Genomic DNA, 17,862 nt, shown 5'->3' with positions numbered 1-17,862 from the left:
GACACGAACAGCAACCAGTCCAGGTCTCTAAAACTACATCAGGACTAGGCTAGGCTATCTGTACCCACAAAACTGTGGAGTGAGTATGTAGGTGAGTGAGCAGGCGTGTGTGTCTATGTAATTGTGTGTGTGCAAAGTGAAAACAAGGCTTTACCTGAAGCTGGTCTGTTTTTCTGACGCATGCGCAGATTTGCAGTGACCGTAAATATAAAGCCTTCTGAAGGCATATTTTCCATTTTGTGCAGGTGATTTGATGCTTATCTTACTGTTATTTACTTTCTATCTTATTTGAAAGAGATGCATCTTGGTTTAAAAAAGAAAACAGATCTGCACTCTGCTGCATAAATACTATATCGTTAGTAAAAACATTGCTGAGTAACATGTATCTAGACAAGTTGCTGAAATATACAGATTCTTACTGTTGTATGTTATCTTTTGACAGAATTTCTGTTTTCCGCTTGAAATGAAACCATACATGAAACAAAGCGGTGGGAGCGGTGGGATTTGCATTTTTGCAGGCATTAACCTTGTTCTTGCACACCCTTGTGTTTGACGTATGAATATTTATGCCAGATGAAGCTGTTATGTCAGAATCAATAAGAAATGGTATTAAGGAAATCATGACCAGCTCTCCAATAACAGATGTGAACAATTAAACACTGTTTGCTGAAACAAGGTATTGGCGCAAGGTGGAAAACTGACATTCAGAGTAAACTAGATTCACATATGACACATGTACCATATTCTCACCTCCGGTGGCGGCCCGTAGAAGTTGTCTGCTTTGCTGCCCAATTTCGGGGGTGCAGTGTGGCTGTGTGAATGTGCAGGAGGGACTGTGTTCGTGTGTCCAGGAGCTCTGATACTCCTGCTCTGCATTCCCGGGAAGATGTTTGTCTGCATCTCTTGGCGGTACTTCTCATACAGCAGATTGGAGGCACAAAGTACCGGCGTTCTTCGAGTTTCTGCGTCAGTCTTGGGGGCTTCCTTAGATGCATCTTTGAAGGAAGTGGGTGCTTGGCTGTGGGTGTATGTTGAAAGCCTTGACGGTAGAGAGGAGACCTGATAAGGTCCATCAGGTGGTTTGAACTGAGGATTCTTCCGGACGTAGGTAATGATTTTGGGGCGAACTCCTTTAGGTTTGAGCTTAGGGGAGGGGGAGCTCTCTCTGGGGGTAGAGTCGGGGGAGCTCTGCTGGTTGTGGAGAGGCGCTTTGGGGATTCCACTTGTGCTTACATTAGTTTTGGCCGGCGCTCTGAAGCAGCTGTTGCCGTAGCCCTGCGCCGACATCTGTGCCGCAGGGTTGCATCCCGCTGGGATGGTCCTGGTCACTCCAGGAACGTTCCTGGAACCCATGTAGATAGGAGGTGGCCTACGGGGCGACCCCTGGGGTGTCCTGAGAGGGGAGTGGGGAGGGGTAGGTGAACTAGAACCAACCCCGGTCCTGCTGGGACTGTAGCAGTTTCTTCGGTACGTGAGCTGAGTCTGGGGTCTCTTCTCTGAGGTGGAAGGATTTGCTAGTCCAGATCTATGCTGGGTAGTAGTTGGTTGTTTTTGCACGAGTGGAACCTCGTTCTGCGATGCCTGGTTGGGTTGGTTGGGCTGGTTGGGCTGGCTGACTCCAAATGCGTTGTAAAGGTGAGAGAAATCTGATGGCTCACGCAAAGAAGATTTACCAAACTTTCTGTTTGATGCCATTCTGCATGAATCTGGCGAGGCGTTGAGGGCGGCGGGCTGCACTATCTCAGTCTGGTGGGTCAAGTTCTTCTCTCTTACAATCTCTGTCTGACAGAGGGGTCTGACGAGCTGCTGTCGTCGTGGTGGCAGAACCCTCTCCTCAAATCCAGCCTTTCTCCTCTGGCCAAGGCCTACGTCAGAAGACAGTACATTTCTGTAAAGACTCCTCTCCTCCAGTATCTTGTCCTGGTTACAATATTCAGGAGGGTGGCCTTTTTCTTGAGGATGCATCAGCGGGGGGTTCTGACTGGCTGCCCTTCTGATGGACTGGGCTGAGGTAGTCATGTTGGCACTGGTATACGGGTTGGCCTTGGAGCTGGACAGAGAGGCGAGGGATCTTTCTCCGCTATAATCCAATGCACTAGACAAGCTTCCACTGAGGGAAACAGCCGTCAGACTGGAGACAAACACGTTTGTCTCAGACTTGGATTCTTTCAGACGTCCCTTCTGTCTGTCCATGCTTTGCCTGTTGTCTCTCTTCTCCATCGAAGCTGTCACACATGAGTCAAGCTCCTCGTTGCTATGGCAGGCCATCCTTTTCTCTTTAGCCCCGTACATCCTGCCCACCACTTTGTTTCCGTCGTTGTCATTTTTCCTCGTGGCACTGGAAACAGAGCTAGACGTCGAACTTGAGGATATGGACATGGGACCCTCATCTCTTCCGTCTCTAATACTCCCTCCATCATCTTCCTCTTCTTCAGTTTCCTCCTGATTTCTATCTCCTAAGAATTTATGTACGTCCTGACACTTCAGAAGCTCAAAGTCTCTGAACTCTGGCTCCATGCATCGCTGTTCTGAGCCCCAAATGACCAACTTATCTGGGGATTCACTCTGGGAGACCAGAGGAGGAACGGGGCTTGTGCTGTACCCTGCGTCCTCAATCAAACCTCTTCTGTCTAGATAAGGGATTGAAGATACTTTATTGGCATTATCATCGTCGGATGGAGAGAACTGGATCTGGTTTTTCTTACCAATCTTGTCCACATTGACGCTGAGTCCCTGGAAACTAGTTGGAATGCTCATATTGGACTTTATTGGACACGTTGAGGTGCTGAGGCCATTTATGGAGTAACACAGTTACTTCCCTATCTGCCTTTCTTCTTTGGGGTCTCAGCGATGAAGGCCCTTCTGTTGAAAAATCCAGCTAATCCATCAATAGTCAAATATTTATTCGTCGTTTGTTAGCAAAGCTGTATCTGACGGGTGTTCAGAGAGATGGACGTTTGTTCAATCTGAAAAATAAAAGACAAAAAAAGAAAACAGTAAGAAAAGAGAAGTACCACTTGTCCTTTTAATGTTCTACAGAGCCAGTGAAGATGGTTCCTGACATGAAACACAACTGGCCCCCCATGGGACAAAAGATGCGGCATGAGAGTAAAAAAATATATATATATATTTTTTTTTTCTTTAAATGCATCCTTCATGAACATTTGCTGATACTAATAACATATGACATCAAATGACAATTCAAGCATAAAATACAATGTAGCAGTTTAACAAACAGCCATGTAACAAATAATTGTCATATCGTGAAGCAGTCGTTATTAATAAAAATAAAGCATCTGGCAACAGGTTGTAACTGCATTATCCTCCATAACAGCACAGAATATTCCAATAAACCCTCAAACACTTATTTTAAATAATTTATCAACAATCAATACTTCACTATGTCAGAAACGAATTTTGCTTGCTGGCCTAACAACAGCAAAAAAGATAATTGCAGTAAGATGGAAACCTTGAAATTATCTACCTGGAAATATCTACAGCCCAAATCCATAATGCAAAACAACAAAATATTTTATTTTGGTTTATGGCAGCAGATAAAATTAAGTCCAAACTCAAAAGATGTATTTAAAATTGACATAGATTACCTTGTTGCAGCTATCCTTGTCAAGTTTTTGATATTATTATGTTTTGCCTTTGTTTTATTTTGTCCTTTGTTCTATTATCTTTGTAGTATCTGTTTTTCTGCATTATCAAATTTTTTTTTAGGTCCAAGGGCTGGGTTTGGAAGGGGCTGAGAATGTGTTAATGCTCGTTTAAAATCATTGTGGATGCCACCTTTGATAAGAAAATCATGAAAAATAAATAAAAACATTTGATCACAAAAAAATAAAAATAAAGCATCTTTGCTGGTCATTTAATGACTGGGAGAAAATACACCCAGAGAGACACACACACACACACACACACACACACACACACACACACACACACACACACACACACACACACACACACACATAGAACCAGAACCCTCCTCGGTTAACATAACCCTCTCCTGTTAATGTAACCGTCTTCTCTCCCAGTGACAAGCAAATCTTGATTTATTTAAAATGAACAATATAAAATGCATGAACCAAGAATTAAATCTGTTGAGTCATTCCAAGCAAAACCATGTCAGAGTACAGAGTTTTACCATGAGGTCGTCTTTTAAAAGGGTTTTCCATCACAGATGTCCAACAACTGTTGGAATATGCTCCAGTGCCCCCCCCTCTGGTATAGAAACTCCATCCATATTCATCCATCCATCCATCCATCCATCCATCCATCCATCCATCCATCCATCCATCCATCCATCCATACGTAACGACGGGAGCAGAATCTTATTGGCTCGTAGATCCACATCACACTGGACGGATCATCCGGGCGGCTGTACAGACACTGCAGAATTTGGTTGCTTTCCTCCTTCTCTGAGTTGGCAGGCTGAGGGGAGACCACTTTATATATGTTAAAGCAAGAGAAAACCTGTTTTTAATAATAGGCCCCCTTTAACTGGCTCGTTCTAGAGTCCAGTGACTCTTCACCAAGTCTCTCCCCAATGACAAAACTTCTCAGCCTCTCTAATGGCCCTTTTGCACTAGTCTCGCTTCACCTCGGTTCTACCCGCCACGGCCCCGTTTTGCCCTTTTGCACTAGGGCTGAGGCGGGTAGAGCCGCTCCAAGCCGATACTTTTTTCTGTAACCATTCTGGTGAGGTTCTAATCAGGGCTGAGCAGGGACTATTTCTGAGGTCACCACCCTCCACGCCAGTGATTGGTCGGGGGCGGGGCCGTCAAACGTTTGAATCAGGAAGCGGGAGTCAGCGCGAGGCGACTAGCGGCGATTTTATTATACAGCACAAACGTCTGTTTGGTGATCCAACTCTGAGGTGCAGATGTTCATAAACCTGGTGGCTGACGAGAGAATTAAAAAAGGGATGTAGACGGGCTGTTTTTTTCTCAGCCGCTCGCGGCTCCAGCTGATTTTTCATCTGCGCCGACACAAACAAAGGTGCTGCGCAATCGAGTACGTCACAGCAGCTTCACCCCAACCCCCCCCCACTTCTCCCCTGGCTGTGGAAAAACACACGGATGGAAACGCGTCGAGCCGAGCTGAGGCGAGACTAGTGGAAAAGTGGCATAAGGGGGAGTCCGGCCACCCTGCAGTGGAATTTCAGTCACCTCTATATCCTCAATCTCTTTTGGTCACAACCCACAGGAATCGATCGGTACACAGAGAATCTTATCCTTTGGCTCAGCTCTGTCTTCACCACATCACACCGGTGCATTTATCGGTTCATGCATTGCTGCAGACACCGAACCAAACCACCCATCGAGCTCCCGCTCCAGTCTTCCCTCACTTGTGATCAAGACATCGAAATACTGGGACTCCACCACTTGAGGCAGTACCTCCCTCCCAACACGAAGATGGAAAATCAATCAATATTTTTCTGTTTTTGTTAACTTTTCAAGGTGTGACAATTTGCTCTGTGATGAATTTTATTTTTTATTTCTCCAGTGTATGAGTTTTCTTCTGTCCTTAGCGTTTATTGAGATTAATAAGCTGGAAACAGGCTGTTCCACGCTCTATAGAAGATGGGTAACTCTTATCATACTGTGTCAATATTGGATAGGTCTGAGACTCTGACATTAAAAAGTGACTTAGAAGCTTTAAATCTTTCCGTAATTATGCACAAGCTGTAAGAGGAATTGTCCCAGGGCTTTTGAGGTATTGTAATGGGTTCAGTATTGTTGCTGTGGACAGAGAGCATCCTTTGCATGTGTCTTGTAAGCCTGATTCCCATATTATAGACCAAACCAAACAAATGAAGTCAAAGTTTACTCGTTCAAATTTTGCATCCAGACATTTTCATTGTCCGCGTCGGGAGAGAACAGCACACACCAGGGCCACGATCGCCATTATGCAGCGAGATATTTGTCCTCAAGCCGTCACACTGAACAGTTGAGTCCTCTCCAAAGTTCGAGTGGAACGCCCACCTCCTAATTATATTTGCAGCAGGGTGTCAGTTCTCATTAGCAGGTGGCTTCTTCATGCGTCTGGTGGCAGTCGTGTCAGTGAACTCACCGCTAAGACGGCAGCTCCACTGCCTGCCGCTCACTGTATCCTGCTGGAAATGTGCAGAGCTGGATTCTTCCCAAATACACTGGGAGGAGGAATTATTTTTATTTCCTGGAGGCTTAAACTTTCAGGGCAACTCTTTGAGCCCGATGTGGTTAAACGGTAGGGCTGGGGATCGATTCAAATGTCAAGAATCGATTCAATTCAGATTATTAAGATTCAGAATCGATTATCTAGATTTGATTCGATCCGATTCGATTCAATTCCAATATTGATTTGGGTTAGTTTTATTAAAACAGTTTTTTGAGCTGTTGCATGAATTATATGACTGTAGTTCTGCAACATATTAATACTAGTATTATACTGAGATTCAACAGCAAGTTTTGGCAGCTAATGATGCTGTAAGGACCAATCAGCTCCCAGAATGCTGATAGAACTGCTTTCAGAAACATCGTGGGCCAGAATTACCAAACAGATCCAGGGAGGAAACAGAGACGCATGAAATCGGTTAGAATTTTTCCCACGTTACGTTTTAATTTTTTCCATTTTTGGTCTATTTCGGTTTTTAATTTTTGAGAATTTGTTCATTCATTCATTCATTCAGTCATTCATTCATTCATTCATTCATTCATTCATTCATTCATTGATTCATTCATTGATTCATTCATTGATTCATTCATTCAATGAATGAATGAATGAATGAATGAAGGATAATTAGTTTTTTAGCATTTTGTGCAAATGTAACCCCAAGACATTATATAAAGTAATTAAATATAGACAATCTATACAATTATAACTGAAAACTTTAATGTTTTCATACCTTTAAACATATTTAAAGGCAAAAACATGGCACCAGTTATTCTGGTGTCCAACAAAACATCCTTTTTTGGGCATAAACAAAAAAATACCAAAAGTTGTAATGATAAAAAAAAAATCGATCTTTAGACATACGAATCGATTTTTAGGAATTAATATGAGAATCGATTTAGAATCGGAAAATCTATTTTTTTCAACACAGGCGTATTAAACTGTTTTTTTTTTTTTTCCAGATTCCAATAAGGAAATCTCTCATCAGAAATTCAAACTGTGGTATAATTGTTTAGTTTATTGGTAATCTTTTGCTCTGGAACAGAGACTGCTGGGCGATAAGGAAATCCATCATGTTTAACACTCACATAAATAAATTGTGAGGCGGCGCCCCCAAACCACCAGCTCCTCTTCCCCCCTGCAGACCGGCTCAGATAACCTTTGACTGGTGCAGGCAATCAACTAATTAACAGGTTTTATAGCAGACCTGGAAAAGTCAAAGTGGTGGGAAATGAGAGCGTTGGGAGCCGGAGGAATGACTGCGTTGGAGGAAGGGAACTCTCCGAGGGGGACGCGGTGGCAGATCGATTACGGCACTGATGTAGCACCGAAGCTCGTGCTGATGACAGCAGTCTTGGGAGGCTGATGTCTGAGCCCGATCGTGGCGGCTGAGCCGGAACGAGCCGCACTTTAACAAACAGCGACGCTGACGAAGCCAGTGTGTGGCGTCCCCTAACGTGAGAGGAACACGCACGCGATTGACTTCTGTCTGAAATTTTTATTACCATAAAACGAGGAAACGCCGGAGCGTGACAGGAGGGCTGACGTTGGGGGAAAAGGACCGGAGACTGTAGCTGTCTGAAGGTCAGCGTCCTGCTTTTGCCGTCACAAATCAACCATCCATGCAGCTCTACATCACTTTTATGTGTGAGCTCACTCGGTGGACGGCTGTGGATAAAAATGAGCATCGAACGGTTGACACAATCTGCACAAAACTACGATGGCCGACACGGGCCAAACACACTGCAACGGCCTAATGCGTCTCAGTTAAGGAAAACGGCTTCAAGTACAGAAACGATTCAAATTCACAAACTCAAAACGAGGTACAAAAAGAGGAACGTGGTGCAAATGAAAAAACAAAGACAAATGCAGCATCATCAAACACGCTGCAAATAGAGAAACGATGCAAAGCACAAAACGATATAAAACAAGAAACCATCTTCAAAAGAAAAACGCTTCATAACCGGTTACCAAACCTGCAGGGGGCGCTCTCAGCGTAACAGCTCAATGGACAGACACACGGGATGTAGAGAGAGACTGAACATCTGACTGAACCACAGTGTTTACATCCATGGTTTAAACATACAGCGGGAACGGTAATGTGATATAATGTGGTTTATATCACTGTACAACGCTGTACATTACCAGACGTTTCATTATTATATTTTGACATTACAGTCAGCTGTTCGGTCTCTCTCTACGCGTTTTTCTGTTGAAGATGGTTTCTTGTTTTATATCGTTTTGTGCTTTGCATCGTTTCTCTATTTGCAGCGTTTGATGATGCTGCATTTGTCTTTGTTTTTTGCAGCACGTTCTTTCATTTGCACCACGTTCCTCTTTTTGTACCTTGTTTTGAGTTTGTGAATTTGAATGGTTTCTGTACTTGAAGCCGTTTTCCTTAACTGAGACGCATTAGGCCGTTGCAGTGCGTTTGGCCCTTGTCGGCCACCGTACAAAATACACACAAAACTAGACGTAGTTGAGTGAAGGAACCGAGCATCCAACGAGATAAACCCCAGCGGTGATTAAGGCCGGTCAAGAGGCTTCTGGTCTGAGCGACCCGTGACGTGCACCACAACCCAACAACCGTTTCGTTTCAGCCGGAGAGCTTCGCGGCGGAGAGTGGGAAGTGGCAAGGCGAGAAGATCTCGAGGTGGGAATTGAAACGGAACCGAGAGAAGAGAGAGTCCCTCTTGATTTCCACTGGTTTCCCTGGATGTGAGCAGGAAGGAGCCTGTGTGGGTGAGAAGCTGAGACACAGACCGCCGTGGGAGGGATGAGACATACAGATGGATCCAAGCAGAAAAAAAAAAGACTTCTGGACGGTTTGTAATTAGACAGATGGAGGGGAATGCATAACGTGTAGCGTGAACCTCCACATGAGCCGTGGAGCCCCCTTTCTGATGCTTCCTGGTTTACAGGAGAGCAAGACGACTACTGGGATTCCTTTACTGTAAATACTAATTAGTAAAAACTGTCACCCTGATTAAACTGGGGACATTTTATTTATATAGCGTCTAATACAACAAAAATTGTCTCTAGACGCTTTCCAGAGACCCATACCCAGAACGTGACCCCCGAGCAATTATTACATGAACAATGGCAGGTAAAAACTCCCATAGTGGGAGAAAAACCTTAAGCCAAACAGTGGCAAGGAAAAACTCCCCTTTAGGAGGGAAGAAACCTTGATCAGGACCAGGCTCATAAGGGGGGACCCTCCTGCCGAGGGCCAGACTGGTGGGTCAGGGACGGCAACAGCACAGCAGGCAGGTGGAAGCAGCAGCGGGATGACCAGAGGTGGGGACCGCAGGCCAGCACGCAGCTCCCAAAGCTCCGGCCCAATCAGCAAGTCCCAGGTTGGGGTGCAGGGTCGGGGAAAGGTTGAGAAGGGGCAGGGCCAGGGAGAGGAGTCTTGAGGGACGAACCTTCTCCCCCGCCCAAAAGGGGGATCTGAACGAAGAAGACAACAACCCTAAAGATGTAGAACCTGGAAACCTGGAGGAGATGATATACTGTATGTGCTGCTGGGTCTGTGGCTTGTGTTTGATATCAAGTTAAAGAATGAGAGTGAGAGAAGCTTTTTAATGTTTTTAGTTTGTCTCGGCTGCTGAAAAGTCTGTTGGTAGCTAAGTCGCTATGAAGTGACAGAGCTCCTGGTGGATCTGGTCGTTCCTTATCTCCCGTCTAGATCCCTTTTTAATTCTCTCTTCAGCACCAGGTTTATGAACATCTGCACCTCAGAGTTGGATCATGAAACAGACTTTTGCTGCCGTTGCTGGTCGAATAAAATGAACAAGAAGCCGCAAGTCGCTCTTTCTCTGATGTCACATCTTGACTCAGACGTCTGACTCCAACCCCCCGACCAATCAGTGGCCTGTAGTGTGATGATGTCAGATACAGCCGACTCAGCCGCTTAGAACCTCGTCAGAGTAGCTACAGAAAAGTATCTACTCGGCACTTTAGACCCCTAGTGGAAAAGCGCAAAACCAAGTCGAGTCGGACTGAGTAGGTATTAGTGGAAAAGCGCCATTACAGTCTCATGGCTGGAGTAATACCTGAATATATGCCGTGTAACTGGACTAACCATCCGGTGTTACTGTGCAGAAAAAGTAACCTGAGGTTAAAGAAGTTGAGTCAAGAAAAAAGAGGGATTTATTTGGCTGTGCGCTGTTAAAAAATGAAAAGTTTGGTCTCTCGGGTGGCGTGGTTGTTCCCTCCTTCCTCCACTGTAGTTGAAGTTCAGGTAAAGCCTTGTTTTCACTTTGCACACACACATTTACACAGACACACACACCTGCTCACCCCACAGTTTTGAGGGACAGTTAATCGCAGTAGCCTAGTCCTGATTCAGTTTTAGAGACCTGGACTGGTTGCTGTTTGTGTCTCTGCCAGTTCCCGTTTGTGTTTGTATGTAGTATGTTTTCTCTCTTGTAGATTCCAAAGGCTTGTGTGCCCGTTGTGTGTTTTTCTGTGTTTCTCTCATTTCAGACCTGCAGCGGATGATTTGATAGATGGGAACCCGGATGTTCAATGAGCTTTTCTAGAAAAACAAATGTTCTCACGCAGACTAAAAACATCCTGCAAGGTTTTGCTTTTTACTATTTACAGCCAGGAACGGATGAATCATGAGATCTTTGCCTGGGACTCGTCTCTAGTCTCTGAAATCCAGGTGAGGACATTAACGCACACTTTCAGATACACATGTCTACCCGGGACGACGAAGAGAGCCTCCCTCCCCGGCCTCTTTGTTGCCGGTCCAGCAGCACGTGGCTTTTCTTGAAAGCCATTTGTCTTCGGTTTTATCCTTCTCCTCCCCCTCTCGACAGCACACAGGTTTTACAGCTCTGTGGTCCCGGAGGGACACCAGCAACACATATGACCACACACACACACACACACACACGCCCACACACACTTACACACATGCAGATGCAAATGAGCAGCCCCGAGTAACGATGTGTGCAGAACCAGAATTTACGACTTTTGGAGGCTTCTGCTCGGCTCGATTACACTAAAAGCCTGATTTACATGGAAACGGCTTCTCCTCGCGTGACCTCTGTCTGGATGTAAACACACGGACGGCTTCAAGGGGACCAAAGAAACACACAATGAATGTATTTACATCAAATAATCTAGCAGGACGAAGCTAGCTATGAGACATAAGAGTCAGGCCCTGGCTCTCCGGTCCGGCTCCTCCCACGTCTCTCACGGACAGAAATAGCTAAATCCCTCATATTCATACGACACAATAGGCGCCCTGCAGACTGACTCTCGCAGGATGATTCACCGCGGCGTGGCCGAGCGTCTGAACGGTCAAATCAGGCGACGACGCCACGCGTCCGGCAGAGGAACTACAATCACAGTCTGTTGAGGATTCTGTTTGAAAACAACAAACCTGCAACTTCCCCGACTGCGACACACGGCCGCTCACTGATATTCAGTACAGCATCGCCCCTCGAGTGATGTCTATCTGCTTAACGCCTCTCTAAAAATAACCTTTTGTTCTTCCTGCTCACTGACTCGTCTCGTCGTTACCTCCGTCTCGATAAGACGTGTTAATAAGGGCAAGGTGAGGGGGATCAATCCTGTTCCTCCTCCTGGATGGATATCAGCAGGATGCAGCTGCCCAAATAATAATCCCCCTTTACCCCATCTCACTGCAGACACACACACACACACACACACACACACACACACACACACACACACACACACACACACACACACACACACACACACACACACACACACACACACACACACACACACACACACACACACACACACACACACACACACACACCCTTCGTACCCCAGGGAGTCCTTCATTGCAAAGGCAACTATAACAGGATTTCTGCACAGTCCTGGGTCAGGGGGGTAACAATCCATCCATCCATCCATCCATCCATCCATCCATCCATCCATCCACCCACCCACCCACCCACCCATCCATCGATCCATCCATCCATCCATCCATCCATCCATCCATCCACCCACCCATCCATCCATCCATTCAACCATGCATCCATCCATCCATCCATAATGATATCCATCCATCCATCCATTCAACCATGCATCCATCCATCCATCCATCCATCCATAATGATATCCATCCATCCATCCATCAATAATGATATCCATCCATCCATCCATCCATCCATCCATCCATAATGATATCCATCCATCCATCCATCAATAATGATATCCATCCATCCATACATCCATGCATCCATCCATCCATCCATAATATCCATCCATCCATCCACCCATCCATCCATTCAACCATGCATCCACCCATCCATCCATCCATAATGATATCCATCCATCCATCCATCCATCCATCCATCCATCCATCCACCCACCCACCCATCCATCCATCCATCCATCCATCCATCCATCCATCCATCCATCCAGATATCCATCCATCCATAATGATATCCATATATCCATCCACCCATCCATCCATCCATCCATCCATCCATCAATAATGATATCCATCCATCCATCCATGCATGCATCCATCCATCCATCCATCCATCCATCCATCCATCCATCCATCCATCCATCCATCCATAATGATATCCATCCATCCATCCATCCATCCATCCATCCATCCATCCATCCATCCATCCATAATGATATCCATCCATCCATCCATCCATCCATCCATCCATCCATACCCCCGGAGCGAGTCCTTCAAAAGCAACTGTAACAGGATTTCTGCACAGTCCTGGTTCGGGGAGGGTGGGGGGGTCACAGCTAACTAAATAAGGGGGAATGAGAAGATCTGATCATCAGCAATAGAAGCTGATTTATTCTGTTACGGCACACAGAGCGGGTGAAAATCTCAATGGCCACGGTTACATAATTATTCCGAATTAAATAATTCAGAATTAAACTATTTTCCTTTGAGTTTACATGGAAATAATAATTTCCGAATTGAGGTTTACATGGAAAACACGTTTGATCGGCTTTATCCAATTCCGCTTAAGGTCTGGGGGTTGGGAAGTGATTGGTTAGGGGGGCGGACAGAAGTTACGTCTACCGGAAATTATGTATACTGGAAGAAAAACAAACGTACTCGATTAGCAACAACATGGAAGACCACATTATTAGCATCCTTTTGGGATTTGTTTTGATTTTATTTTTGAAGCAGCAGCACGTAAGCGTCAAGGGAAGGGTAATGAGCAGCGCAGAAAGACCGGAATTAATTTAAAGCAGAATGAGTGTATACATGATCGCGGAATTATTCTATTCGGATTTAAAATCAGTAAAGAGGGAATGTGCATGATGTCTCAGATGAGACTTCACAGCGGGTTTCGTCCACTGAGTGTCAGAAAGACTGAGTGGCAGCGTAAACTTTCCGTTTGAGAAACTGGAAAACATCTAAAATGGGAAAGAGCTGTTGTGCGATCGACTGTAATCATAGATTTAGCAAGAAATCAGAGTTATCGTTTTACAGACTGCCGAAAAAATCAGCTTCTATTGCTAATGATCAGATCTTCTCATTCCCCGTTATTTAGTTAGCTTAAGAGAGACAAATGGATCACTGCAATTCACAGAAACAACTGGATTCCAGGCACCGAAACGTGGATTTGTGGTTCTCATTTTGTATCAGGTAATGTTGGATTTTTGGGTAGCTAACGTTAAACGGTCAAATCATAAAGTTCGGTGTCCTCATTACTTCTACAACAAATCGTAGTAGGATGAAATAGGCCGCGATATGATGTGTCATTGATATGTTATATGTTTGATATTTCCTTAAATGTGAAGACAGTGCCAGTGTGGATACTTTTTATTTCCACAGAAAGATTGTTTTTTGTTTAAAATAGTTATTCTACTCATTTTATTTATTTTTATTGAATTTATCTCTGTTTTCCAATTCATTGCATTTTTCATTGCATTTTTAGCCTAGTTATTTTTGTGGTAGAAGTATCGGATCGGTACTCGGTATCGGGGCATCCCTAAGACAGGTTAGTGGGGCTGAAACCAGGAGCACCCCGAGCTGCTGAAGGCACCGCTCTCAAAAGTCTGAGTGCATAGAAACACAAAGAAACAGCAGCATCACGGTCGTCTCCCACAAGCAGACGCTCTCAGACGCTCTGAGACGCTAGACCGCCGACCGCTGCAGCAGAGTTCAGACAAAAAGATGATGGAGAGAAAAAAGCCTCTGGGTAACTCAGCCGTCCTCTGCGAGGGCTGAGTCCCCACGAGCTTCACGCTCGGGCAGCCTGGTAGGACAAAGACACCTAGGCAACACATGGACGCAGACAAGACAGAGAAATCCCGATGTGGGAGAAATAAAAACGGTAGAACAGAGATGAACCGGTGAGGAATTAGTGGAGGAAAGACTTGTGAGCAGATGCAGACAGGGAGGGGGGCATGAAAGAGGGTGTCTGTCCACGTTGGTTGCTGGTAACCGCATTGTTATCAGCAAAGCCCCTCCACCCACCACCCACCATCCCAATGTCTGTCGCAAAGGAAAAAATGTTAACTCTTGCAGGGCTGGCGGGTGAAGCTGCAGGAGGGACAAAGACGAGAGGTGAGGAGGTCAGTCTTCTACGCAAACCTGTGCAGCGACGAGGTGATGGAGGAAGTTGTTAGGATGAAACCATCCAGACAAAGAGTAGCTGAGTCATTCCTGTTTATTTAAAGAAAATATGGAAATGGAGACAAAAGATGCAGTGGAGAGCAAAAACAGGATGGGGAGGAATGGGAGGAATGGGGTCCTAGTTATTATTACAAAGTGTAAATGTGCATGTGTAATGTGTAATGTGGGGGAGGGAGGATGTGCGAAGGATCAGTGAGAGGTGAGGGAGGAATCGAGCGGGATGAGGGTCCCGGGGGGGCGGCAGGGAGAAAGAAAAAGGTGTCATGTTTTAAACGGGTTGTAAAGACGAGTGTTTTCATGCCGAGGGCAGAGGAAGGTGACGGGGGGATGGAAGTGGCACAGAACTCCTTCGGGAGGACGACTCCAGTCCAGACCTGCTGAGACGGGACTCAGATCAGGAGGCCGGGTCCGGAGTCTGGTAAGAGCAACTCCTGCAGCCTCGTCCGAGAGGAAACAACCGCCATTCCAAGATAATTACCCCTATTCCCAGTATTCAGCCAGATCTGCCTGCAGACGAACACACGTTGAAGAAGAGGCTGCATGTGTGTTGGTGTGTCATCGCTGGGGGCGTGTCCGTCCGTCCAACCTCCAATGCCTTGCCCATGACTGCAGAGGCGGGGCTAGCGGAGGCTCGCTGCCATCCTCCAGACAATAGCTCCCAGAATGTGTGTTGACACTTCATTCACACCTCCTGCACAGGTCTCCGAATTGTTTCATGACGCGTGACCACAACAGGAAAGGACACCCAAAATAACTGCAGTCCGTCACCCGAACCGAAAAGTGAAGCCGTACACACGACTTAGAGGCACACTGACATACTTTCCCTTTGCTCTCTCCTTCAACTCTTTACCTTCTGTCCTCCTTTGTCCTATAAAATGGCCTGAAGGTTGGACCGGTGGACGGTTTGGGACAGGGTACCTTTACATGCACAAACACACTCACACAATTAAAAACACCCAACAAACACACCAAAACACACACATGGCTGCAGAGATCTGCCCTTATCGATCGCTGCTCAGACGTGGCCGAGGTCAGATGTAAAGAATCCGTCGCACAAGCATCAGCATCCAGAGCAGCGGCTACAGTTGAAAGGCCATGGGACCTGCCCCCCTGGCCCCCCCCCCCAGTCGAAAGGCCATGGGACTTGCCCCCCCCCCCCCCCCCCCCTCCACCCCTTGCTTTGTTGCAGCACCAACCTCCACACTAACAAGTCTGGAAGGGATTGTCAAGGCAAAACCGACTGGACGATCCATAAATGTAGGACGTCTTTGATGCTGGGATCAATAGTGGCAGCAGACAATAACCACACTTCCCACGCAGGGTCCGAGTAGCGCGTCTCGGGGCAGAATCGTACCGGTAGAATCTAAAACGCGTGGGCTGCAGAGCTGAAAATAAGTGTGGCCACGGTGGTCAAGTTACAACCGTCTCAAGGACTCATCACTGGAACAGCCGCAGAGATGCTCAGGTGTAAAACACACCTGAAGTGACATCTGATCCTCTCATTAAGGTCAGGGAGGAACTTACACACATATACAGACATGATTTGTTAGGTTTATCATGCACTAAAGTATGATCTTAATCAGCACTTTCTGATGGGCTTTTCTTCATAAAATGAACAAGAGTAAAGAAATAAATATAAACACGCAACAAAGCAGCATTTTCAGTGTAAAACTCAACCGCGTCAAAACTAATTTTACAAGAAAGTGAAAAAATAAATAATGTGGCACATCTACCATTAAACTAGGACATAAATAACAATGATTTCTCTCTTATAGGAAAGAAAAACACCGAACAAACCATTAAAGGTAGTGACTTTTGTAATCTGACACAAAACTCCGACAGTTACATATCAATTAGTAGCACTTCCTCAAAAGAATCAATGAGATCCCTTCAAATCCTCCTGGATGCCACCTCGCGGGGCAGTGGATCATAGCTGGAGTCTGAAAGTCTAAAGCCTATAATCTATCCCTGATCATGATGAACACACACTCGACCTGCTCCATCCTACACACCAACCTGCTCTGGCATCAATGTCTCCCAGACCCCATAACACATTTTTCTCTTCTTTTTTTAAAATCCAGGTTTGAAATCCTAACCTGACTTTCATAACGATTCGATGTCAGTACAGAAACAAGCCTGTTAAACTGATCTGACTCAGCCTCAGGTCGGCTGAGGAGCGATCTGAGGACACCTACCTACATCTAAAAGTGCGACACCTGCAGAAAGCGACGCGGCGGCTGCTGTAAAAACCACTCGTGAGGCGTTTTAGAGGAGCCACTTACTTCCAGGTTTCCTGCAGCTGATTCAGTGAAGAGGCTCGCCGGTGATGCAGGGGATGGAGATGGAAACACTGGCGCGTGGCTCAGCTCCCTCCTCTCTTTCTCTCTTTCTCTCTCTCTCTGCAAGAAGAGAGGGGTGCTGCAGACAGGAGGGAGAGGAGGAGGGAGAGGAGGAGGAGGAGGAGGAGGAAGAGTGGTGCTGATGCTGCAACCGACACCTGGTAGAGCATTTACTTGAACTCAGACGTTACGCACTGGCGCCCTTTGCTGGATTCTTTCAGTATTACATAAACACGCAGTGGAGGGGATTTTTAAAAGCTTTATTTTATTTACAAGATGACACATACAAAAACTTTCACAATCGTGAAAAAAAAAATGTTTTCTTTCCTTATTTTATTTTATTAGGTAAATTATATATATATATGTATATATATATATATATATATATATATATATATATATATATATATATATATATATATATATATATGTGTGTGTGTATGTGTGTGTATTCTATTTTTTTTTTTAGTTTTTGTACTCTTTTTTTTTAACATGTATGTTCGAAATAAAATCTTCAAATCAAATAGTTTTGTGCCTCCATCGGACGCGTCCTGATGCCACCACCAGAGGGCGCCAGAGCAGAAACTCTCAACTGTGAATATTGGTAGTTGACGGTGAGATGCAGTTTCATTATGTTACAATACCATCACATCAAATTAGGAGCTTTGACCACTTCTAGGTTCACATCAACATAGACACACGTGTTTCTATGACAAATGTCAAGTGGAAAAAAAGAAAAAAGCCGTTGAA

The 17,862-nt window shown here is 45.4% G+C and overlaps 1 protein-coding gene across 1 annotated transcript in view; it reads right to left on the bottom strand.

Moving 5' to 3' along the window:
- The window catches only part of mtus2a (microtubule associated tumor suppressor candidate 2a), an 89,809-nt gene extending 72,678 nt beyond the window's left edge, over window positions 1–17,131 (bottom strand). Inside the window, exons 1-2 of the mRNA XM_061739278.1 lie at window positions 17,056–17,131; window positions 751–2,966 (exon numbers count right to left, since the gene is read on the bottom strand). Of these exons, the coding sequence (XP_061595262.1) occupies window positions 751–2,757 (2,007 nt within the window). The 5' untranslated portion in view covers window positions 2,758–2,966; window positions 17,056–17,131. The remainder of the gene's footprint in view (window positions 1–750; window positions 2,967–17,055) is intronic.
- Window positions 17,132–17,862: the final 731 nt, after the last annotated feature.

This window comes from Cololabis saira, chromosome 14 (assembly GCF_033807715.1).
Source record: "Cololabis saira isolate AMF1-May2022 chromosome 14, fColSai1.1, whole genome shotgun sequence".
Taxonomy (NCBI): Eukaryota; Metazoa; Chordata; class Actinopteri; order Beloniformes; family Belonidae; genus Cololabis; species Cololabis saira.
This window is presented reverse-complemented; position numbering and strand designations above follow the sequence as displayed.